At 41.1% G+C, this 26,554-nt stretch overlaps 1 protein-coding gene across 1 annotated transcript in view; it reads right to left on the bottom strand.

The window, feature by feature from the left end:
* Positions 1-2,516: 2,516 nt before the first annotated feature.
* Positions 2,517-26,554, bottom strand: part of LOC143986728 (5-hydroxytryptamine receptor 3A-like) — a 119,229-nt gene continuing 95,191 nt past the window's right edge. Inside the window, exons 5-11 of the mRNA XM_077485135.1 lie at positions 19,348-19,457; positions 19,146-19,250; positions 17,124-17,293; positions 15,166-15,326; positions 14,690-14,900; positions 13,214-13,492; positions 2,517-3,280 (exon numbers count right to left, since the gene is read on the bottom strand). Coding sequence (XP_077341261.1) covers positions 3,012-3,280; positions 13,214-13,492; positions 14,690-14,900; positions 15,166-15,326; positions 17,124-17,293; positions 19,146-19,250; positions 19,348-19,457 — 1,305 coding nt within the window. The 3' untranslated portion in view covers positions 2,517-3,011. The remainder of the gene's footprint in view (positions 3,281-13,213; positions 13,493-14,689; positions 14,901-15,165; positions 15,327-17,123; positions 17,294-19,145; positions 19,251-19,347; positions 19,458-26,554) is intronic.

The following is a 26,554-nucleotide window of genomic DNA, read 5'->3' as shown; positions in this document are numbered from 1 at the left end:
TAATCAATTCAAGATATTTTTATATATAGGTTGCAGTGTACATAGTAGTAGTAAATCACCAACTGAACACGTAGAATCATTTTACGTTGCCATTCTTTTTTATTGTCAGTTACATTTATTTATTACAATTTAAATTGTGCTGCCACTATATTATATTTTATGCATAATTGACATCAAGAGCTGTTGATTACATTAATTGCAGTAATAATAACATTTGCACCTATATACACCTATAACTCTCAAGAGTAACTGATAGAAAAGTGATAATGAGTGCTTAGTCCCATTGTACTACAAAGCCAACGCTGAGGCCCCTAGTGTAGTCCCCATGCTCACACCAAGACAAGTCACAGCTGTTCATTTATTTCCTATTGGATCCATTATTATAAACCATTCAGGGGTTGTTGTCTTCAATAGTCTTAAAAATACTTTGCAGTTTTTCCACTACACATTTTTTCTTTCATATAAAAGTGTCATAAATAGTTAATTCACAAGCCATTAGGCACTTACAGAAATGGAATGTTCCTATATTTTTTCAAGGGATAGAAATACACAAAGACTCAGAATTACTTTTTATGATCATCAATCACTGTATTTGCTAGGGATAACCACATCAGATAAATAGGACACCGAGGACAAAGGAATTGGTTAGCAACCTGCAAAAATGTGTTCTTCAATTTTAATATCTTGGTTTCACTAAATACAGAGCTGACCTCAAAGACATATTCTAAATATAGCTTTAGAGCCATCACTATCCATATAATTAAAGTTAATTAGCTTAAATATGCAGGTTACAATTACACGCACCTACAATTACCAGCAGCAGGTTAAAGTGGAGCAGCACCCATAAAACCATCTTTACCTTTTCTAATTTCTCCCTCCTCCCTCTTAAAGAATTGGGTGTTGTTCCCTTATAAAAAAAATGTTATTCATTAAAGAATTGATTGAAACGAAAAAGGTTTACTACCCTTTTTGTGCTGCACTTCAGCACTTTTTGTTTCTGGCCTGGGCCAGAATGATGTCGTGCCCCGCTGCTCTCTGGGATTCTCCAGAATTAAATTCAGAGCGCAAGCATACAGCAAGATTTCACACATGCGCAGATGTACCACAGGTGGTTTTAAAATGTTAGAGACTTGTAGCACATTTGTGCACACACAGGGTAGATCTGTCCATGTGCAAACAAGCCATGAAGCCCTATAAGGTTTGCTGCTAGAATCCGTCACACCATTGTGGAGATGCGCATACACCAGGTATTGAAATATGGTGGCGCCAAAAACGAGCAAGGGATAACAAAAACCCCTGGTAAAGTTCCACTTTAAATTGCTTCTGCAAATCCAAATGCCATGCTGTTCTAAACTAGTAAAGCTCTGGCATTTCCTTATTATGGTGAGGGCTGTTTGACTTCTTGTACCTTCCATGCATTCCCACTAGATAGAGAGATAACCCATCATAATATGCAAGTAGGATTGTAGTGAGGTGGAAGGTAATGGGCAATCTCTAACAGTGCCCAGAAATGTTGAAGCTTTGCCTGTTCAGTAAGACCTGGCATTCAAATCTGCAGGAAGCAATTAAAGCTGCTGTATGTAGGTACAAGCATCACCAGGTGCCTGCACTTTATACCTGCTATCAACCTTATTTTTAAAGTTAAAGTCTTAAGCAGAACTCTTGGGGAAAAATATGTTCCCATGCAGTGGGGCTGTGTGGATTAACAGCTAGTTTTGTGCAGGGGAGCACAGAAAGAATATACTCTCCTGATTCTTTTTATCCTCTGGAAAGGAGTGTTCCCCCATGTCCATCAGTGGCCTGCTCCTGCCATCCTTACCTCCAGAGCACGGGCATGATGACAATCAGGAACAGTCCACCACACAAGATGGCTAGTGTGCAGGGATATAGGAGCAGCAGGGACCGTTCTTTCATTCAGAGGATTGACATATTAGGTAAGTACATCTCCGCTCACCTCAACCATAAATAAAAAATAGCAGTAGTACAGCCCCACTGCATGGAAAAAAAATTGCTTAAATTCTTTAAAATTGAAACTGAATCCCGTGATTAGGCTATGGAAAGTGAAAAATGTATATATTCATAGCAAGCAATAAATTAACTTAGAAAACAAGCCATTACTTACCTCTGTAGCTGCAGGCACTGTGGAGAAATTCACTTGTAAATTTTAAAGTAAAAGCTTTAAATTGTTTGAAGCCTATTGCAGTTCAGCTCACCCTGCTCCCTCAAGCTCAGTCATCCAACAATCTTAATCTCCAATGTAAAAATGGAGCGAGTGCTCTATGGGGGTGAGGGATGTGAGGGTTATCTGAATTGTCTGACAAAATGACTTGAGCGCTTCTGCTGTAAAATTTGGGCATGAATTACTCCACTGGGCCTGCAGTTGTAGAGGTCTATGAGGGCTTGTTTTTAAAGCTCATTTACTGTTTGTTAAAAATAGATAAATCGTTTTAAAGTGTATGTCAGGGCAAAATTTAGAAAAATAACATAAAATAAATAAATACAATTCATATCTGCAATTCATGCACATTTTCTCTTGGTTATCTCTTTAACAAGACTGTATGTACAGAAAAATGCCTGCCGATCTACCACTGTCTGACTGCATTTACATGTTGTCTGCAATTAAATGCTTTTTTTTGTTTTGATACATTTTTATTATTTTTAATATAGCAGTACAATATACTGTATAAAAAGGCAGAAACACATGGGAGAAGAGAAGTATAATGCACACAGGTTAGATATTTACATAAGGTATAACAAGAGTTGTAAGAAGGCAAATGTGGTAGACAGACTGAAGGTATACGACTGCGTTTTAGATATATAATTTGAGTCAAAGTAACCATGTGCCCACTAACCCCTTTGAATCAGAACAAGTCATAGAGAAAGGTAATATTGTATGTTATAAGATAGTACAAAGAAAGAAAGGTGGAAATCAAGGGAGATTCCAAAGGAGAAAACAAAGCAGAAAGGGGAGAGTGCAAAAAAGTCCATTGCATCACAGGTCTTTTATGACTTTATATGTTATACCAGACACACCACACACTGATGATGATAATGGCATATGACCCAATGAAGATCAAATAAAGACGATATAACAGCGAGTCCAACACATAGCCAATTTGCACCCACTGTTCTTCATGTGCCTGTAGCTGATGCCTACTTTCTAACATTTGTCTCACCATACGAAGATTCTGGCTGATAAGTGCCAGTTGCCTTTCTGTACCAGGGCACAGAGCTTCTGGTGGGAGCAGTTCCAGCACTGGTAGTGAGAAATCCTTGTGCTCTATGGAAAGAAACAGACAACATAATGTCAGTATGTACAATGCCTTCAAAAAGTATTCATACCCCTTGACGTTTTCCACATTTTGTCATATTACAACCAAAAATAAAAATGTACTTTATTGGGATTTTATGTGATAGCAACACATAATAATAATTTATAATTACATATAATAATAATATATAATTATTATTATTAATAATAATAATAATAATAATAATAATATATAATTAGCATATAATTGTGAAGTGGAAGGAAATGATAAATGGTTTTCAACATTATATACAAATAAATATGTGAAAAATGTGGCATGCATTTGTATTCAGCCCCCTGAGTCAATACTTTGTAGAACCACCTTTCGCTGCAATTACAGCTGCAATTTTTTTTGGGGTTGTCCCTACCAGCTTTGCACATCTTAAGAGTGACATGTTTGCCTATTCTTCTTTGCAAAATAGCTCAAGCTCCGTCAGATTGGATGGAGAACGTCTGTGAACAGCAATTTTCAAGTTTTGCCACAGATTTTTTATTGAATTTACATCTGGACTTATATTGGTCCATTCTAACACAAGAATATGCATTAATCTAAACCATTCCATTGTAGCGCTGGCTGTATGTTTAGGGTTGTTGTCCTGCTGGAAGGTGAACCTCTGCCCCAGTATCAAGCCTTTTGCAGACTCTAACAGATTTGCCCTGTATTTGGCTCCATCCATCTTCCAATCAACTCTGACCAGCTTCCCTGTCCCTGCTGAAGAAAAGCATCCCCACAACATGATTCTGCCACTGCCATATTTCACGGCGGGGATGGTGTGATCAGTGTGATGTGCAGCGTTAGTTTTCTGCCACACATATCGTTTTGCTTTTAGGCCAAAAAGGTCAATTTTAGTCTCATCTGGCCAGAGTACCTTCTTCCACATGTTTGCTGTGTCCCCAGGGCCATCTTCAATATTGATTGAACCCTGGGCAAAAAGTTTCTTCGCCCCTTTTGCGCTGCCTTAAAGACGACCCTGTGTGTCCCCTACATGGCCTCTCGCAAACTGCAAACGGGACTTCTTATGACTTCTTTCAACAATGGCTTTCTTCTTGTCATTCTTCCAAAAAGACCAGATTTGTGGAGTGCACGACTAATAGTTATCCTGTGGACAGATTCTCCCACCTAAGCCGTGGATCTCTGCAGCTCCTCCAGAGCTACCACAGGCCTCTTGGCTGCTTCTCTGATGAATGCCCTCCTTGCCAGGCCTGTCAGTTTAGGTGGACGGCCATGTCTTTGTAAGTTTGCACTTGTGCCATACTCTTTCCATTTTCAGATAATGGATTGAACAGTGCTCCGTGAGATTCTCAAAGCTTGGGATATTTTTTCATACCTCAACACTGCTTTAAACTTCTCTACAACTTTATCTCTGACCTGTCTGGTGTGTTCTTTGGGCCTTCATGATGCTGTTTGTTCACTAAGGTTCTCTAACAAACCTCTGAGGGCTTCAAAGAACAACTGTATTAATACAGAGATTAAATTACATGCAGGTGGACTCTATTTACTAATTAGGTGACTTCTGAAGGCAATTGTAAAGGGGGCTGAATACAAATGCATGCCACACTTTTCACATATTTATTTGTAAAAAATGTGGAGAACCATTTAGAATTTGCCTTCTACATCACAATTATGTGCTACTTTGTGTTGCTCTATCACATAAAATATATTTATGATTTTAGTTCTAACATGACAAAATGTGGAACATTTCAATGGTTATGAATACTTTTTTAAGGCATTGAATGTCTACATTATGTCTGTAAATTTTGTTTTTTTTTAAAAGTACACAATTTATTTAATCTGAGTGACCTTGAAATCGTTGTTTAATATAATAGAAAAGTACAGTATGATGGCTTGTTTTGATGGCTTAATCGTTTCCCAAATGATGGCCAGACACCCACTCTCTGATCTAATGAGAGGTCGTGGTGAAGTGCAATGTGAAAACATCACTAATCTCTGCCCCATGTTTCATAGATGTTCTAATTCATCCCCTTTTTTCTGTGCGACTCCATTAGTGGACATACTTATAAAAGGGTAAAGGTGACATTTGCCAGGAAGCTATTTGTTCTGTTTTTAGATCACACTTGCCAGTTGGGTTTGCCTGCACAGTCATCAACATTGCATAATTTGTCAAGAACATTGTGCTTACTATACTATTCACTGTGTTGATAACTTATAATTATTATTATTTGATAATAATTTAATTTGATAATTTAACATTCATCTAAAGTGGTATTACCCCCAACAGCAACCATACCAATCACCAATTCTTAGATGTGATTACTGTATCGTTTTTTTGTCTTTCCTTCTTTTATTCACCTGGTGATCCAGCCAGTAGGTCTGTTTTTCAAAAGAGCAAATTGCCCTGCAAATGCAGCAGTTACAGGGAAGAAACAAACCATTTACCACTGCTTTAACTTATCAGCTTTATTTAGTTATGTAAAACCATTATCCCAAAGGAAAGAAAACATTTGCTGTAGCTGCTTATAAAGTGTAAGCTGGAGTTTGGCTTCTGTTTGTTAGTGTATTTAAATCTACTCATACATCTAACACCCCCTCCCCCCAGACTGACAGTGTTGCTGTCCAAATGTAACCCCTGTGCTCATTCATCCAAAGTGGGGGACCCCTAATACAGGAGGTTTGTTACTATCCAGATCATCAGGTGAAGAAAAGCCTAAAAAAGGAAACTAATGCTTTCACTACATCTAAAGATTGGTAAGCTGAAATATATTACATTTTTGGTTTTAGGTTTAATACCGCTTAGCACATTGATTTTACACATTTATTTGGCTAAAGTAGAAAACATTTGTATTTTTATTGTAAACTTCTCAATGGAGACCTACTGATCATACTTCTGAACTTCACCCATACACAATTGTAACAAAAACATAGCCTGGACTCACCAACATCCCAAGCCCCAAGAATGTTTATTAGGTTATTTGGGGTGTTTTGAGTGAAACCTACTTGACTACTTTCTTCCTTACTAACTGGGAACCTTACCTGTCCCCCAGTGTAACCAGACACATAAAATGTTAAAAAAGAGGCAACATTAGTTTTCTTCATGCATACCCATCCCAGACCCCTGACGAGGAAGGAAAGACTCCCGCTTCCACATCTCTCACCTTCCTGTTGAGATGTGAGGGGGCTCAAAGCCAAGGAAGAGTTTTACATATGCAGTGATCAGCACTAATTCCCGTGGCTGAAAAGTGGCAGCAAATTGCAAAATGTGTCTAGTTTGGTCAATTCTATGCAGAAAATTTGGAGTTTAAAGAGGTTGTAAACGCTAAACATTTTTTACCTTAATGAATTTCCTGCATTAAGGTAAAAAATGACCCAGTATTTGTATCCCTCCCCCCAAACACTTACCTGAGTCCACACTCAATCCATTGCTGTACCTGTCTGTAGTGGCCCTTTCCTCTCTCTCCCTGCCAATCAAAAGACAGATGCAGAAATGGAGCCATTAGCTCCTGCTGCTGTAAAAAAAAACATGTGAAGAGGGAGCGGGGTCAGGGCCGAGCCCCGCTGTGTATGGTGGTGCACAAAAACGAGGAGGAGCCAAGAGTGCGGGTGGGGGGGTCATTCTGTGTAATACCATTGCACAGAGCAGTTAAGTATACCATGAACAACAGGGATGGGCTAGGGACTTTAGAGGTACATGTATATCAATATACTGCAATAATCTAATGGTCTAAATATTCTCCATAAATATTTATTACCAAAAATTAAAAAATTATTTAAAAAAAGCAATCATGGCTGCTCCTAGTTTAAAACATATTGTCTTTGACATATATACTTGTGTGCAAAAGTTTTAGGCACATGTGAAAAATGCTGTAAATTAGGAATGCATTCAGAAATAGAAGTGTTAATAATTTGTTTTTATCAATTAACAAAATGGAAAGTAAATGAACAGAAGAGAAATCCAAATCAAATCACAATTTGTTGTGACCACCTTTTCCCTTCAAAACGGCATCAATTCTTCTGTACACAGTACAGTACACAGTGTTCGTGCACACAGTTTTGAAGAAACTCGGCAGGCAGGTTGTTTCAGACATCTCAGAGAACTAACCACAGATCTTCTGTGGATGTAGGCTGCCTCAAATTTCTCTGTCTATTCATACAATCCCAGACAGACTTGATGATGTTAAGATCAGGGCTCTGTGGGGGCCAAACCATCACTTTCAGGATGTTTTTTTCTTCTTCACACTGAAGATACTTCTTAACGACATTGCTTGTATGTTTGGGTGCGTTGTCCTGCTGCATAATAAATGTGGACCAATCACACGCCTCCCCGATGGTATGGTATGATGGATAAATATCTGCCTGTATTTCTCAGCATTGAGGACACCATTGATCCTGAGAAAATCTCCAACTTAATTTTCAGAAATGCAGCCCCAAACCTGCAAGGAACCTCCGCCGAGGTTCACTATTCCCTGAAGACACTTATTATTGTACCGCTCTCTAGGCTTTTTGGCAAACAAACTGCCTTTTGCTACAGTCAAATATTTCAAATTTTTTACTAATCAGTGCAGAGCACCTGCTGCCATTTTTCTGCACCCCATTTCCTATGTCCCCATGCAAAGTTGAGCCGATTAGCCTTGTTTCCAGGTTGGAGGCATGGCTCTTTGGATGCAATTCTTCCATGAAGACCACTTCTGGTGAGACGTCTCCAAACAATAGATGGGTATACCTGGGTCCCAATAGTTTCTGGCAGTTCTGTGCTGATGGCACTGTGGACATCTTCCAATGTTGAAGGGAAGCATGATGTGTCTTTCATCTGCTGCCTTTAAGTTTTCTTGTCCGACCACTGCGTCTATGATCCTCAATGTTAACCAATCAATGGTTTCCTCAATGCGAAGAAATACAGGCAGATACTCATCCATCATGCCAAGCCATCAAGGAGGCATGTGGTTGGTTACAAATGTATTATGCAGCAGGACAACAACCCTAAACATATAGCCAGTCAACATCATCGGTTCTATCTGGTACAGGCCCATATTAAACACGGGGGAAAGGGGCAGCTGCCCTGGGCCAATTCATTGTTGTGGGGCCCAAAGAAGCTGAACTGCCCCTTGAGCCTGCACTGCCATGCAAAAGGGTGATATGTGGATTTGGCTATCACTCAGGAGGTTAGGGCAGAATGTCGGGGCCGCTAGTGATTGGTTGGGTGTTATGTCTGCAGTCTGTCAGTGATTGGCTAGCTCAGTAAGGTAAACCTTATCCAGGGAGAGCTGGAGTCAAGTCCCGGGTAAAGTAGTGAGTGTACAGCTTGTACAACAGTGTAAATTTGCTGCCCCCTCAAAATAACTCAACACAGCCATTAATGTCTAAACGGCTGGCAACAAAAATGAGTATACCCCTAAGTGAAAATGTCCAAATTGGGCCCAATTAGCCATTTTCCCTCCCTGGTGTCATGTGACTCATTAGTGTTACAAGGTCTCGGGTGTGAATGGGGAGCAGGTGTGTTAAATTTGGTGTTATTGCTCTCTCTCTCTCTCATAATGGCCACTGGAAGTTCAACATGGCACCTCATGGCAAAGAACTCTATGAGGATCTGAAAAAAAAGAATAGTTGCTCTAAATAAAGATGACCTAGGCTATAAGAAGATTGCCAAGACCCTGAAACTGAGCTGCAGCACTGTGGCCAAGACCATACAGCGGTTTAACAGGATAGGTTCCACTCAGAACAGGCATCGCCATGGCCAACCAAAGAAGTTAAGTATACATGCTCAGCATCATATCCAGAGGTTGTCTTTGGGAAATAGATGTATGAGTGCTGCCAGCATTGCTGCAGAGCTTAAAGGGGTGGAGGATCAGACTAACAGTGCTCAGACCATATGCCGTACACTGCATCAAATTGGTCTGCATGACTGTTGCCCCAGAAGGAAGCCTCTTCTTAAGATGATGCAAAAGAAAGCCCGCAAACAGTTTGCTGAAGACAAGCAGACCAAGGACATGGATTACTGGAACCATGTCCTGTGGTCTGATGAGACCAATATAAACTTATTTGGTTCAGATGGTGATAAGCGTGTGTGGCGGCAACCAGGTGAGGAGTACAAAGACAAGTGTGTCTTGCTTACAGTCAAGCATGGTGGTAGGAGTGTCATGCTCTGAGGCTGCATGAGTGCTGTCGGCACTGGAGAGCTACAATTCATTGAGGGAACCATGAATGCTAACATGTACTGTGACATACTGAAGCAGAGCATGTATCACTCCCTTCAGAGACTGGGCCACAGGGGAGTATTCCAACATGATAACGACTCCAAACACACTTCGAAGATGACCACTGCCTTGCTAAAGAAACTGAGGGTAAAGGTGATGGACTGGCCAAGCCTGTCTCCAGACCTAAACCCTATTGAGCATCTGTGGAGCATCCTCAAATGGAAGGCGGAGGAGCGCAAGGTCTCTAACATCCACCAGCTTCGTGATGTCGTCATGGAGGAGTGGAAGAGGACTCCAGTGGCAACCTGTGAAGCTCTAGTGAACTCTATGCCCAAGAAGGTTAAGGCAGTGCTGGAAAATAATGGTGGCCACACAAAATATTGACACTTTGAGCCCAATTTGGGCATTTTCACTTAGGGGTGTACTAACTTTTGTTGCCAGCAGTTTAGACATTAACCACCTCAATACAGTGCACTTACACCCCCTTCCTGACCAGACCAATTTTCAGCTTTCAGCACTCTCACAGTTTGAATGACAATTACTCAGTCATGCAACACTGTACCCATATGAAACTTGCGTCCTTTTTTCCACACAAATAGAGCTTTCTTTTAGTGGTATTTAATCACTAGTGGGTTTTTTATTTTTTGTGCTATAAATAAAATAAAACGTAAATTTTGTGAAAAAAATGCCTTTTTCTTTGTTTCTGTCATAAATTTTTGCTAATTAGTAATTTTTCTTCATACATTTTGGCCAAAATGTATACTGCTACATATCTTTGGTAAAAATAACCCACATTAGTATATATCATTTGGTCTTTGTGAAAGTTATACAGTCTACAAACTATGGTGCCAATCACTGAAAATTGATCACATCTGATCAGGCCTTCAGTACATCAGGTGTATCTCATTTCTTGAGACACTAACAAGTCAGGAAAGTACAAATACCCCCCAAATGACCCCTTTTTACAAAGTAGACATTCCAAGGTATTAAGTAAGTAGCATGGTGAGTTGTTTTTAAGTTGTCATTTTTTCCCACAATTCTTTGCACTATGAAGATTTTTTTTTATTATTATTTTTTTTTACAAAATTGTCATATTATCAGGTTATTTCTCACATACAGCATATGCATACAACAAATTACTCCCCAAAATACATTCTGCTACTCTTCCCGAGTATGGCGATACCACATGTGTGAGACTTTTACACAGCCTGGCCACATACAGAGCACCAACATAGATGAAGTACCTTCAGACGTTCTACGAGCAAAAATGACGCATCTCATTTCTCAACCACCTATTACACTTTTGAAGGCCCTGGAGTACCAGGACAATGGAATTTCCCATAAAATTACCCCATTTTGGAAAGCAAACACCCCAACGTATAATCTGTGAGGCATAATGAGCCTTTTGAATGGTTACTTTTTTCCAGAAGTTTTTGGAATATGTGGAAAAAAATTAAAATGCATTTTTTTTTACACAAAATTGTCAATTTATAAGATATTTCTAACACATAGCATGTATATAGCAAAAATTACACCCCAAAACACATTCTGCTACTCCTCCCAAGTTTGGCGATACCACGTGTGTAGGACTTTTACACAGCCTGGCCACATAGAGAGGCCGAACATTGAAGTGGTACGTTCAGGCATTCTAGCAGCATAAATGACACATCTCATTTCATTCCTACCTGTCACACTTTTGAAAGTCCTGGACCACCAGGACAGTGAAATTGCCCACAAAATGGCCCTATTTTGGAAAGCAAACACCCCAACGTATATTCTATGAGACACTGCAAATAGGTACTCGGGTACTCTGATGGGCTGGAGATAGGTACTCTGGTACTCTGATGGCCTGGTGACAGGTACTCGGGTACTCTGATGGCCCGGTGACAGGTACTCGGGTACTCTGATGGCCTGGTGACATTTACTCGGGTACTCTGATGGCCTGGTGACAGGTATTCGGGTACTCTGATGACCTGGTGACAGGTACGCTGATGGCTTGGTGACTGGTATTTGGGTTCTCTGAAGGGCGGTGACAGGTACTCATATGGACTGTGACAGGTACTCGGGTACTAAGATAAACTGTGACAGGTACTCAGGTACTCAGATGAACTGTGACAGGTACTCAGGTACTCAGATGAACTGTGACGGGTACTTAGATGGACTGGGACAGGTACTCAGATACTCAGATGAACTGTGACAGGTACTCGGGTACTCAGATGGACTGGGACAGGTACTCAGATGGGCTGGGACAGGTACTCGGGTACTCTGATGGGCTGTGACAGGTACCCGGGTACTCGAATGAACCGTGACAGGTACTCGGGTACTTTGATGGGCTGTGACAGGTACTCGGGTACTCGGATGAACCGTGACAGGTACTCGGGTACTCGGATGAACCGTGACAGGTACTCGGGTACTCTGATGGACCGTGACAAATACTCGGGTACTCTGATGGACCGTGACAGATACTCGGGTACCCTGATGGACCGTGACAGGTACTCGGGTACTCTGATGGACCGTGACAGGTACTTGGGTACCATGATGGACCGTGACAGGTACTCGGGTACCATGATGGACCGTGACAGGTACTCGGGTACCCTGATGGACCGTGACAGGTACTCGGGTACTCTGATGGACCGTGACAGGTACTCGGGTACTCTGATGGGCCGTGACAGGTACTCGGGTACTCTGATGTGCCGTGACAGGTACTCGGGTACTCTGATGGGCCGTGACAGGTACTCGGGTACTCTGATGTGCCGTGACAGGTACTCAGGTACTCTGATGTGCCGTGACAGGTACTCAGGTACTCTGATGTGCCGTGACAGGTACTCGGGTACTCTGATGGGCTGTGACAGGTACTCAGGTACTCAGATGGACTGTGACAGGTACTCAAATACTCTGATGGACTATGACAGGTACTCTGTTGGACTCGCGATCGCGCGCATGTGCCGTGCACAGTCGGGGTGTGACCATCTGTGATCGGCGGTGACTTCATCACGGCCGATCACGTGGTAAACAGCCATAACCAATGGCTGTTCACCCCCTTCGGTGGCGAGAGGTGTCTCCGTGACACGCCGCCACCGAAGAAACAGGGATGCACGTGCACAATCGCCCGTCATTTGACTGCCGGCGGTCAGCAACCAGTTAATGGCCGTGTGTTGAGTTATTTTGAGGGGATGACAAATTTACACCGTTATTCAAGCTGTACACTAACACTTTACATTGTAGTAAAGTGTAATTTCTTCAGTGTTGACACATGAAAAGGTATAATTAAATTCTTATAAAAATGAAAGGGGTGTACTCACTTTTGTGAGATACTGTATGTGAGTATTGACAGTGCATTGTAAGAGCCATCCAGACAGGTTGCAAATACACATATGTAAAGCGGAAATAAACCCATCAATTACCAATTTCCTAAATCAATATCGTTCAAGGTATATTCTAAATTATACTGTCACAGCTTCTTGTCTCTTAACCGTACTTTCAACCCCTAAAATGTGATCACATGTGTGTCACTATGATATCGAACAGAGGCTAAGAGGGCAGCTTCCTGGTTTAGTTCCACTTTAACGTGGCAGTTTAAACAACAATTACTTGGAAAGATTGCTATACAATGCGTAATACCGTAAGTAAAATGATTTAACTTTTGAAATGACTCCTGAAAATGTTTAATTGTCTACTATGGGATTAATGCAAAAATTGCTCTTTACATTATTAAAGTCGGATAGTTTGTTTAAAATTATGTGATGACGTTACCTGTGTTAATAACTTTGTCATGGCAAGGACTGGGTGGCGCCATTCTTGGTGCATCATTTTCAGTGGTAGGATGGAGTATATTATTATTAGTGATAGGGTTTTCATCACTGATAGATGCATCAGAGTAACAGACTAGCTGAGATAGAAAACCCAAGACAAAGCGTTTCACCCAGCTTGGCACTGAGCCACTCAGCGTTCCACGGTGCAGTACATGAGTGATAATCACTGTCTCCAGTAAACTGAGCACAAGCAAAGCCAGGCAAACTGAAAAGTAAATACCTGTGAAATACAAAGATCATACATCATCTTCTGATATTATACATAATGATATTATGGTCTCATCAGTTTTAACCATCCAACTGTACAATGTTTTTTAGTGACCTAAACATAACAAATGAATAGGCTGGGTTAAAGCTGAAGTTTAGGTACTGTATTTATATATATATATATATATATATATATATATATATATTATATATATTTTTGCAGTTACTGCTTGGACCAATGTAAGTATGCATGTGTACCATCTGGAAGATCCCCCTGGAAACTGAAAATCACTGTAGTAGGCACTGCCGAACCTTAAGCTCATCCCTAACCAAACCTAAATAAATGAAAACCATACTGTATGTAGGCAGGTGCAGTCTGCTGTCTCCACTGCAGGTGGTGCTCAACTTCCGAGGCAAAGCAGAGAGAGAGGAAGTCATATAGAACAGGGTTCCTCTATGGGTTCCTGAGTCACTGGGGCAGGGATCCAATTGGATGCTGGCCAACCATGTGACTATGGTGGCCATCTTAGGTGTGGCAGAGTCTATTTAAGACCATGCCCCCTGGGTTTGGCGCATGTTTTGTGAGTGGGCAATGTAGGGAAAGGTATCCTCTCTGTTAGGGACAGTACTAGTGATAGAGAAAGGTTCCTGACGAGGAGGGAAAGCTTAGGGTTGCATCTCTCTGGATTCCTTCCTGATTGGGCATGAGATAGCTAGGCCTGCATTCTGTCCCCTCCTAACAGATGCCGTAGATTCGACTGGAATCTACTTATTCACATCTTTGGAAACAGTGAGTGTGCCCAACTGGGTAGCTATCCCACTGGGTCTATTGTGAACTGTTGCTGCATTACTTCAATACAGATTTTATATTGCACTGGACTGTGTAAATGATTGCCTCCGCACCATGCTGCAACCCACCTTCATGCAAACATGTTAAAAAAGCATATAACAATTGACATGCAAATTATTCTTTCAATTGAATTTCCAACTCCCACTGCACCTCCACTGACATTTAAAATTATAATGAGTATTTGGTGATTAAATGTGAGTAGGAATGTGGCTGATGTAGCTAATCCTGGGCTGTGTAAAACCTGTGAGTAGTCATTGTGTGTGTGTATAAATTTGAGCAATCCACATTAAGTAAAACCATTAAAATGGGCTGTGTAGCACCAGAACAATCACCTGTTTCATCCACTAAGAGGATTCTTACCAATCAGTGGAGTACCATTGGCTGTACTTGGTAACAAGTCATTCATAATGAGCAGAAACACAGTGTATCCCAAGAGCAAGGTCATCTTAAAGGAGGCTCTGTCAGTGCTGTGTGGTGGAAGGAAGAAGCTCAGGATGTCAATCAACATCAGAAAGGCACTGGGGACGAGCAGATTCACCACATACAGGATAGGACGACGTCTGATCACCACCTAAATTGACGTAGGCAAGACAGGCATACAACTTACAAAGAAATCATACCACTTTATTTGTGGGTGAATTTCCTGACTTAATTACAAACTAAGTTTAGCTTACATTTTGTTTGCATACATAAGCATATACAGTAGATGCCTCAATTAAATTGTATATATTGGATGTATATAAATATTATAAGCTTTATTTGAACTTTGACATTAAGACCCAGAAAGCTATAAAGACAAATAATAATTACTTAGCCCAGTTAAAGTCATTTCTCACCCTGAATGTGATTATATCCCATTCATCAATGCCAAATTTCAGGATATCAGGGTTTCCTTCAATTCTGAGGAGTTCCCACTCTCCACTGGTCTCAAGGTACTGAAGTGAGTTTTGAAGAATTTGCTCTACTGGAAGAGCCAGTCCAAGCCGTACATCTCTCACTGAGTAGGAAAGAAAATACGTGATTACAGAACTTTGGATGTTGGTTTGTCACAACTATGATTTTTTTTTTTTCAATTGGGTGAAGGGTGCTAAGGCTTAGCTCTAAGTTTCTGTGTTTGAAGGGCATCATCCTTCCATGAAATATAACAGAGTCTAGGCATTTGTGAGCATAGCTGGGATAATTCAGGAACTTTCACACTGAGTAATGCTCTGACCCAGAATTGTAGAAGCATTTGCATGTGTAACAACAGATAAAATGCAAGCATTACCACTGTGTTTTGTTGCAATTGCTGATCAAAACAATTGAATTGTTTATACATATTTACATTATCCAGTTGCCATGCCAAAAAGGACATAGGACCAATAAATATAGGGTGTTGTTGCTAAACCTTAGCGACACTAAATCATAGCTATTAGGCTTGTGCAATTAGTTTAGTAACAAATCAAAAATTCGGCTGAATTTTGCATTTTTCAGACATTCGGATGCATCCTAATGTCCAAATAAAAAAATTATGAATTTCAACTAATACGAAAGAAATTATAGCGGATATAACTAATGAATTCGACATGATTCGATAATTCGTTAAAGATCTAATGAAACAAAAGGTCAACTCAAAGTAAATCTTACAGTCCAATCAGCTGATTAATTTTGTGCTGGAGGTTGGATTACTGGCAAAGTGCATTCCTGAGAACTGAGTGAGAAGGGTGTTGTATTGAATTTGAGCAGAGAAGATATATTGTCATTGTGTGTGTTAAAAGATTCAATAAGCAAACAACTTTCCAAACTACGAATCATTATCACGAATATAAATACATACATAAATATCGAACTTCAATGAATACGAACGAAATTAGAGCGCATATAACGAATGAATTCATCATGATTCGAGATTAAGTAGGATGAATATTGACACTCTACAGAAATAACAAATTATCCTAAACGTATTAACGTAATATAACGAATATAACAGAACGAAATTATGTATTTTACGAATGACAATGAATCAAAACTAAACTACATTTTTCATTGTGCACAAGTCTAATAGCTACAAATTGTATATATACCAGCAACCTGTTCAATGAACGCATGGCTCAGAAAACAATCCATACTTAGATAGATAAATATATAATTTGGTGGGGACCTCAATTGTTTGCTTAGGGAAAAGAAAGTGGTTAAATCACTTTGAATATTTGTTTTACAGCAATAATCAGTGACTTACTTTTAAGGAAACAAAATAAAATTTGGATGATATTCATATTTCCAATCAGTACTCTTCTCTGAGAATAAGAAATACACATTATGATCTGCTCCTAAATGTCCTTTCAGTTGTCTAGAATTACTACTTTAGCCTTTGAGTACTCTAATGCCGTGTACACATGACCGGACTTTCCGTCAGAATAAACTCTGAAGGTCTTCCCACCGAATGGACTTGCCTACACACGATCACACTAAAGTCTGTTTCGAACGAAATGATGTACAACGGGACTAGAAAAGGAAGTTCAATAGCCAGTAGCCAATAGCTGCCCTTGCGTCATATTTGGTCCGTCAGACTAGCATACAGACGAACGTTTTTCTCGATAGGAATTGATTCAGTCGTAAAGATGTAAAACATGTTCTATTTCTAGGTCCATCAAACTTTTTGAAAAAAAATGCCTGCTGAAGCCCACACACGATCGGAATATCCGATGAAATGATTCCATCTGACCTTTTCTGCCGGAAAGTCCGGTCGTGTGTATGCGGCATTAATGCTTTGCTGTCTTTTCAGTAGGTATATTTTTCTTCCCTTTGTAGTTACCTGTGTGCATGTAAGAGCCAAAGGTTAGTGAGCAGTTTTGAACATCAAATGGGAAATTGAAGATCCCAAGATTGCATGAGCTGACTACGCGAAGCATTTTGTCATATCTGATACGCCCTGTGTGATTTACATAAACAAATGGTGTGCGCTGGGATTTATCCTCATCAATACTGTAAAAGACAAATGTATGTTATTTTTTTAAAATATTTACAGTAACATCTAATACTTGCACAGATATATATATAAATGTGTCCTGGCTCAGTTTGGGCTTGGTTCAATGAACTATACTGAACTTCAGATGCAGAATTCAAACTCTATTGAACTCAACAGTAGCTGAACCTTAAAAATCTGTAATTTTCTAATCTAGGCTTATAGGCATGGGATTGTCAAAAATATGGCATGGGGGACATGTAGTAAGGCAAAAAAAGAAAATGTAAAAAATTCAATGGGGGGCGGTATTGGTATAGTGAATTAAATTATGCTTAAAGCGGATGTAAACTCGATTCATGAAATTTCAGCTGGGCACATCCAGTACCTCACAAAAGTGAGTACACCCCACACATTTTTGTAAATATTTTATTATATCTTTTCATGTGCTACAATGTAAAGTAGTGAGTGAACAGCTTGTATAACTGTATAAATTTGCTGCCCCCTCAAAATAACTCAACACACAGCTATTAATGTCTAAACCGCTGGCAACTAAAGTAAGTACATAAAGTGTAATTTTTTTCAGTGTTGTCACTTTCTGTACTTACTTTTGTTGCCAGCGGTTTAGACATTAATGGCTGTGCGTTGGGTTATTTTGAAGGGGCAGAAAATTTACACTGTTATACAAGCTGTACACTCACTACTTTACATTGTAGCACATTAAAAGGTATAATAAAATACTTACAAAAATGTGAAGGGTGTATTCACTTTTGTAAAATACTGTATATCTGCAGTGTTTTGTTATCTCTCTTCAAAGAACTATGTCCTGTACATGTCTCCTGCTCCGTTCTTCTGTTATCAGCATCCTGACATATTCTCCATCAACTGTGATAAAAGCAGCCTTGTTTTGTGTTGGGGAGGATGCTATAAATAGATTAGGAGAGAGCTGAACGATTCAATGAACAGAGCTGAAAGTCTCTACCTATGAGGAGTGGGGTGTGTGCCTTTCCTCCAATCAGCTGTCTTGGTTGTATGCCCAATCATCACTGCAGTGCTAACCAAGAAGAGAAAATCTCCTAACACGATGTGCACTTTCTAAACAGTATATAAAGCTAAAGGCAGCAGATATACAAGTAAAACTTATATAGAGAGATTTGTTTCATCCCTGTGTATCATCTGAGGCTGTTCACTTCACTGGGTATATGTGAGGGTTTACATTCACTTTAACGTGAACCAGTGACTTTAATAGTGCCTAGAATTACATAACTGACAAAATAGGATCATGTCCATATTGAGGAAAGGAACTGAACAGATCAGCAGGTTCTTTTTTTGGGGGGGGTTGGCAGATACTGTGCATCGTGATTGATGAGTATCTGCATCATTGGATAATGTGACTGATGATGGAGTTTCTTTTTCTTAAAGGACTTGTCAAAAAGTGTCTGTATGTTTATTTACAATTTTCTCTCACAAGGTGAGGGGAGGGCTGTATCTTGGGGCCCTCTTATTTTTAAGTGGGGCTTCAGATTTCTATAAGCCCCTGCAACCACCAGTCATGTTTGTGGAGAAGAGGCTCCTGTCCCATGAACATGGAGACAAAGTGCTTTGCCAGGGAACCCCCCCCCGCCCCCTGCTATGTATCCTCCCCATGTTAAGGGCATGTGGCCTAGTGTGGTTCAGATTGGGGGCAGGCAGCATGCTCAACCCACTTGCCCTTTCTTTTTTGGGCCTCCAAGCTGCATGCTCAGATAAAGGTTTGGTATGAGGTTACTGGAGGACTCCAAGCCATTTTACACTATCCCACCACTTTGTTTAAATTCACCTGTAACCTGGGGATTGCTGACTGACAGCTGAATGGGCCAGATGGGGATGACTCACTGGTTGTTAGGATGATGATGCTCATTGCCTTCCCTTATGACCAGCCTGAGTGGAAAGCTGTCACATCTAGCAGTGGTAGTAATACCACTGCTAAATATATCAAACCTGCAAACATGAAACATTTAGTCTAAGCATGGGTTTGGACTAAATCAAGAGCCCATCCCTCTGCAAAACATTTATTCAGAAGGGAATTTCTACATACAATTCATAGACTATTATGTCAGGTGTCCAGATGTATTCTACTGGAAGAGAAATTTTCTCAACAGCTCCACATTTTGCTGGTGTCCAGGTCAGGAACTCATGCTGCCAAAACTGTTGAAGACAATAGGGTTATGTTTTTATTGCTTACTATACTATACACACAAAATGTCATATTGCACCCGAACATAAAAAGTTAAGATTATCCATGTTATAGGGAACATTTAGATGTTAAATGTTAATTGTGCCACAGCAGTACCCTAAAAAATATACCTTGTGCCTTGAATTTCCAAGGCCTCGTAGCTGTAAATCTACAGTGTAAAACCTTAGACACTGTTGCCTGTGACTGCTTGAGTAGAGTGAGATCAGAGTGGGATTTGGTGATGTCACTACCGTGCACTGTTCTGTATGCTGGAGGTTCTGACTTGAGGTAGGAAAGCTCTGCCTATGCCAAGATTGCTGCCTCCCCACAGAAATACAGACCAGAACAAGGCATAGTAAGTCAGTAATGGAGGATCAACTGCAATGAGGCCACAGGCAATAGTGGGGAGTAATCCTTTGTCCTCTCACTGGCTCTTTTTTTGGAGTCCGAAGTTCCGTTCTTCACAGGATTGTTAACCACCTTATGAAAATGCTAGCTGCCTGGCTGCTATGCTGATGCTTTAGGTGCAATATGTTGTAAGTCATCAGTAAAGCCAGAGTTGGAGCTCATGATCTGTGACATGTTTCAGAACACTAACTCAAAACGTATCAAAGGCAGAAGATCAACATCATAACCAAAATACATGTTTGTAAAGAAAGAGTCAGAAATGACAGCCTCTATGTTTCCTAAAGGACTCTTTCCTTTACAATAAGACCTTTTACCTAGAAAATGTTCTCTTACTTTCCACGCAAGCACATTTTAATAATTGGGGGGTGTCATGGATCAGGGATCCGAGGGTACAGGGATGAAGAAAGACGGCCAATGCATTACTGTCCTCTGGACCCAAAAGTCCCCAATCCAGACACAGGAAGCAACCAAAAATAACTCTTGCACATTAATATCCACACTGCCACCACTCACGATTTGCAAGCTTTGAGAAACCTGGCTTTTGACACAACGCACTGCGCTCAATCAGACTGGCACCCAGGCTTTCGCATACCACACACACTGCTCTCACTAGCAGTTACATGTTTGATATACCTATGAACAAGGTTTACAAATATCTGTTTTTTATGCTTTAGAGTGGAGAGTGAGTTGTTATCTACCCAACCTAGCCAATAGGCTGGCTATCACATTTTTCCCAGCCAGCACAGGTAGATTTTTGATTACCACAATCTTAAAACCTTGCTCTTGTGTCAAGTTAAGGGGTTGTAAAGGTTTGTTTTTTATTTTCTAAATGGGTTCCTTTAAGCTAGTGCATTGTTGGTTCATTTACCTTTTCCTTCGATTTCCCTTCTAAATGTTTTTTTCTTTGTCTGAATTTCTTGCTTCCTGTTTCTCCTCAGTAAACTTCACACCATCATCCGAGCGGTGTTTAGTCAGCCAGAACAGCTTACTGAACAGCTTACTGAGGAGGAACAGGAAGTGAGAAATTCAGACAAAGAAAACAAAGAAAAAAGAAAACATTTAGAAGGGAAATTGAAGGAAAAGCTAAGTGAACCAACAATACACTAGCTTAAAGGAACCTATTTAGAAAATAAAAAACAAACCTTTACAACCCCTTTAAAGCTATTTTAAACCCAAAACCAAAAATGTATTACATTTCAGCTTACCAATCTTTAGATGTTATGGCTGCATTATTTTTTTTCCTTTGGCTTTTTTTTACCTGGTGAAATAGCACCACTCAATAGCACCTCTCCTGTATTAGCAAGACACTACTCTGGATGAATGATCACAGGAGGCATAGCAGACCGCAACATTGTCAGTTTGGAGGAGAGGGGAGTGTGTAATGTATTAGGAAAGCCTTTTTAAACCTTTTCAACACAGAGGAACCGTTGAAACTTTCCAGGCTCAGGGAACCCTTGCAAAAAAGTACTACAACTACAACTCATGATACATTAGTGTGATGGTCAGTGGGAAGAATGCTCCTTATACTTCTGGTCATTGAGAAGAATTACCCCCTTCTTGATAGCTAAAATGATCAATGGTGTCAGGAGAAACATATCTGAGAGGCAGACATTTCTCATTTCCCAAGGAACCCATAGCAAACACTGAAAGAATGCTAGAGTTCTATGAAACCCTGATTAAGAAACCTTGTATTAGCAGATTTATACCCACTGATAAATTGAAGCCAATCTCCAGCCCACACTTTATAATTAGTTTCAGCAAACGGCTTTTTCCTTTTGAGATGGTTTTGAATGAAAAAATGAAAGCTGATCATTTTAAGCGCCCCTACTAAATGGCGTGACTACCCTTTTGCTTCAAACCAGCATCAATTTCTGATTTTGTAGGACTATTATGCCTTGTACACACGATCGGACTTTCCGACAACAAAACCACAGAATTTTGTTCGAAGGGTGCTGGCTCAAACTTGTCTTGCACACACAAGGTCACACAAATGTTGGCAAACAATTACGAACGTAGTGACGTACTAGATGTACTACATGTTTTTTCAGCTCTTTAGCGCCACCCTTTGGCCTCCTTCTGCTAATTTCGTGTTAGTAGAAGTTTAGTGAGTGTTGATTCGTGATTTTCTTTTTGCTTTTTTCATTTAGCGCTTTTCAGTTCGTTTCTGAATGGCCGTTCGTCAACCAGACATGTTTTGGAATCGGAGGAGATAATATGTTATTTATTATTGGCCTTGGAGTTATTGCTTTTACATTATTTTTTTGGTTGAATAATGGTTTGATTTGGTATATTTTCTTTATTTTTGGATGCATAGAATGCCCTTTTTGGTTAAGTTCTATTGGCAGACAACATGTCTAATTTTATTTTATTTTTTTAATGCACAATAAAAAAATTGTGCAGAATAATACCTAGCTATGTGTTTTACTTCAAATGACAGTTTGGGAGTAGGCAGGTACATTTTAACCACCTCAATACAGTGCAGATACACCCCCTTCCTGACCAGACCAATTTTCAGCTTTCAGCGCTATCACAGTTTGAATGACAATTACTCAGTCATCCTACACTGTATCCATATGAAACTTGCGTCCTTTTTTTCCACACAAATAGAGCTTTCTTTTAGTGGTATTTAATCACTAGTGGGTTTTTTATTTCTTGTGCTATAAATAAAATAAAACGTAAATTTTGTGAAAAAAATGCCCTTTTCTTAGTTTCTGTCATAAATTTTTGCTAATTAGTAATTTTTCTTCATAAATTTTGCCCAAAATTTATACTGCTACATATCTTTGGTAAAAATAACCCACATTAGTATATATTATTTGGTCTTTGTGAAAGTTATAGAGTCTACAAACTATGGTGCCAATCACTGAAAATTGATCACTTCTGATCAGGCCTTCAGTACATCAGGTGTACCTCATTTCTTGAGACACTAACAAGTCAGGAAAGTACAAATACCCCCCAAATGACCCCTTTTTACAAAGTAGACATCCCAAGGTATTAAGTAAGTAGCATGGTGAGTTTTTTTAAGTTGTCATTTTTTCCCACAATTCTTTGCAAAATGAAGATTTTTTATTTTTTTTTACTAAATTGTCATATTATCAGGTTATTTCTCACACACAGCATATGCATACAACAAATTACACCCCAAAATGCATTTTGCTACTCTTCCCGAGTACGGCGATACCACATGTGTAGGACTTTTACACAGCCTGGCCACATACAGAGCACTAACATTGATGTAGTACCTTCAGACGTTCTACGAGCAAAAATTACGCATCTCATTTCTCAACCACCTATTACACTTTTGAAGGCCCTGGAGTACCAGGACAATGGAATTTCCCATAAAATGACCCCATTTTGGAAAGCAAACACCCCAACGTATAATCTGTGAGGCATAATGAGTCTTTTGAACGGTTCATTTTTTTCCAGAAGTTTTTGGAATATGTAGAAAAAAATTAAAACGCATTTTTTTTTTACACAAAATTGTCAATTTATAAGATATTTCTAACACATAGCATGTATATAGCAAAAATTACACCCCAAAATACATTCTGCTACTCCTCCCGAGTACGGCGATACCACATGTGTAGGACTTTTACACAGCCTGGCCACATAGAGAGGCCGAACATTGAAGTAGTACGTTCAGGCGTTCTAGGAGCATAAATGACACATCTCATTTCATTCCTACCCATCACACTTTTGAAGGTCCTGGACCACCAGGACAGTGAAATTACCCACAAAATGACCCCATTTTGGAAAGCAAACACCCCAACGTATATTCTATGAGACATGGGCTGCAAATAGGTACTCGGGTACTCTGATGGCCTGGTGACAGGTACTCGGGTACTCTGATGGCCTGGTGACAGGTACTCGGGTACTCTGATGGTCTGGTGACAGGTACTCGGGTACTCTGATGGTCTGGTGACAGGTACTCGGGTACTCTGATGGTCTGGTGACAGGTACTCGGGTACTCTGATGGCCTGGTGACAGGTACTCGGGTACTCTGATGGTCTGGTGACAGGTACTCGGGTACTCTGATGGTCTGGTGACAGGTACTCGGGTACTCTGATGGTCTGGTGACAGGTACTCGGGTACTCTGATGGTCTGGTGACAGGTACTCGGGTACTCTGATGGTCTGGTGGCAGGTACTCGGGTACTCTGATGGTCTGGTGGCAGGTACTCGGGTACTCTGATGGCCTGGTGACAGGTACTCGGGTACTCTGATGGCCTGGTGACAGGTACTCGGGTACTCTGATGGCCTGGTGACAGGTACTCGGGTACTCTGATGGCCTGGTGACAGGTACTCGGGTACTCTGATGGCCTGGTGACAGGTACTCGGGTACTCTGATGGCCTGGTGACAGGTACTCGGGTACTGTGATGGCTTGGTGACAGGTACTCGGGTACTCTGATGGCCTGGTGACAGGTACTCTGATGGTTTGGTGACTGGTATTTGGGTACTCTGAAGGGGCGGTGACAGGTACTCATATGGACTGTGACAGGTACTCGGGTACTCAGATGGACTGTGACAGGTACTCTGGTACACAGATGGACTGGAACAGGTACTCGGGTACTCAGATGGGCTGTGACAGGTACTCGGGTACCCTGATGGACTGTGACAGGTACTCGGTACTCTAATGGACTGTGACAGGTACTCGGGTACTCTAATGGACTGTGACAGGTACTCGGTACTCTAATGGACTGTGACAGGTACTCGGGTACCCTGATGGACTGTGACAGGTACTCGGGTACCCTGATGGGCCGTGACAGGTACTCCGGTACCCTGATGGGCCGTGACAGGTACTCCGGTACCCTGATGGGCCGTGACAGGTACTCCGGTACCCTGATGGGCTGTGACAGGTACTCCGGTACCCTGATGGGCCGTGACAGGTACTCCGGTACCCTGATGGGCCGTGACAGGTACTCCGGTACCCTGATGGGCCGTGACAGGTACTCGGGTACTCTGATGTGCCGTGACAGGTACTCGGGTACTCTGATGTGCCGTGACAGGTACTCGGGTACTCTGATGGGCTGTGACAGGTACTCGGGTACTCAGATGAACTGTGACAGGTACTCGGGTACTCTGATGGGCTGACAGGTACTCTGATGGGCTGTGACAGGTACTCCGGTACTCTGATGTGCTGTGACAGATACTCAAATACTCTGATGGACTGTGACAGGTACTCTGATGGACTGTGATTGACAGGTACTATGAGGGGTGGTGACAGGTCCTCTTTATTGGGGGGGGCAATCAGTATGATTGGTGTACACTGTATGCGGTAACGAGATGTTACCGCAATCTCCTCCTCACACACGATCGGTGTGTGAGGAGGAGAACCCGGTAACATTCCGTTACCGCAGTTTGTTTACATTTTTGTGATCGGCTGTGAAAGGATCACAGCCGATCACGTGGGTAAACAGCCGGCCAATGGCTGTTTACCAGCGTCGGTGACGAGCAGTGTTCCCGGGGAACACGCCGCCACCGACGTGCACGCGCAGCGCGCTCGCGCGCATGCGCCGTGCACGTTCGGGGTGTGACCATCTGTGATCGGCCGTGACTTCATCACGGCCGATCACGTGGTAAACAGCCATAACGAATGGCTGTTCACTCCCTTCGGTGGCGAGCGGTGTCTCCGTGACACGCCGCCACCGAAGAAACAGGGATGCGCGCGCTCGATCGCGCGCATTCCCTGTTTAAACGGGAGGCCGTCATATGACGGCCTCCCGCCACAATAGGTGCGCCGCCTGGCCGTCATTTGACGGCCGGCGGTCAGCAACTAGTTAAAAAATACAATGTAGGGACACCAACATAGTTGTATCTTTGTTCTTAAAAACTATGGGATAATGGTGTCGTGGTAACTTTCACAAATAAAAAATAAAAAAACATAATAATATTATTCTTGATATCACTAGAAAAGAAATCCTTTGAAAATGTATTTGTATGTACTCCCTTAGTATCACCAGCAAAGCAGCTTCATTATTATCCCATTAAAGAAGAGAATTATGCGCTGCATTTGGAGATTTCATAATTTGCCACGTCACGAATGTTAATTCTCCATTACAAATGCTAGTTTACAAGAGCGACTGCTTCTGGTGGAAAGTATGACAACAAATGTCCAATGGAGCATACACACGATTGGACTTACCGCCAAACAAGTTCACATCCAACATTTCCCATTGAAAAATCCGATTGTGTGTACGGGGCATAAGAGGCTGGTGTATGGGTAACCAATTTATACCATGTAGGTGCTAATGATCATCAATTTCACATCTGGGTTGAAACACAGTCATTAACTGAAATAGATGGACGGAAATAGAACTGGATCCCTGGAAATGCTTGTTCCATGCGACCGAGGGCCCTAGGGAAAAATATAGGACAGCACTTACCCTATTTTTGCTGAATGCAGCGAAAGCATTGATTCCAAGATATTGGAAAGTAAAGGAAATACCAGGGATAGGAGAGTGGTTCAGGGAAATAGATAGAATGAGGATTATGGAAGAACTAATATATCTTCAAAGGGGGGTAGGAACAAGATTCCAGGATACTTATTTGGGAATTATGGGGATGGGGAGAGCGTCTAGGGGTCTGTCGCTGGATGTCTCCATAACCCAAGCCTTTTTTTTTTCTGGGGGGGTGGGGGAATTTTTCCCCCTCCCCCACCCCCT

The sequence above is a fragment of the Lithobates pipiens genome, unplaced genomic scaffold (assembly GCF_037356315.1).
Source record: "Lithobates pipiens isolate NorthernLeopardFrog02 unplaced genomic scaffold, aLitPip1_a1.2 Scaffold_18, whole genome shotgun sequence".
Taxonomy (NCBI): Eukaryota; Metazoa; Chordata; class Amphibia; order Anura; family Ranidae; genus Lithobates; species Lithobates pipiens.
Note: the sequence above shows the minus strand (reverse complement) of the source record. Positions and strands in the feature narration are given on the sequence as shown.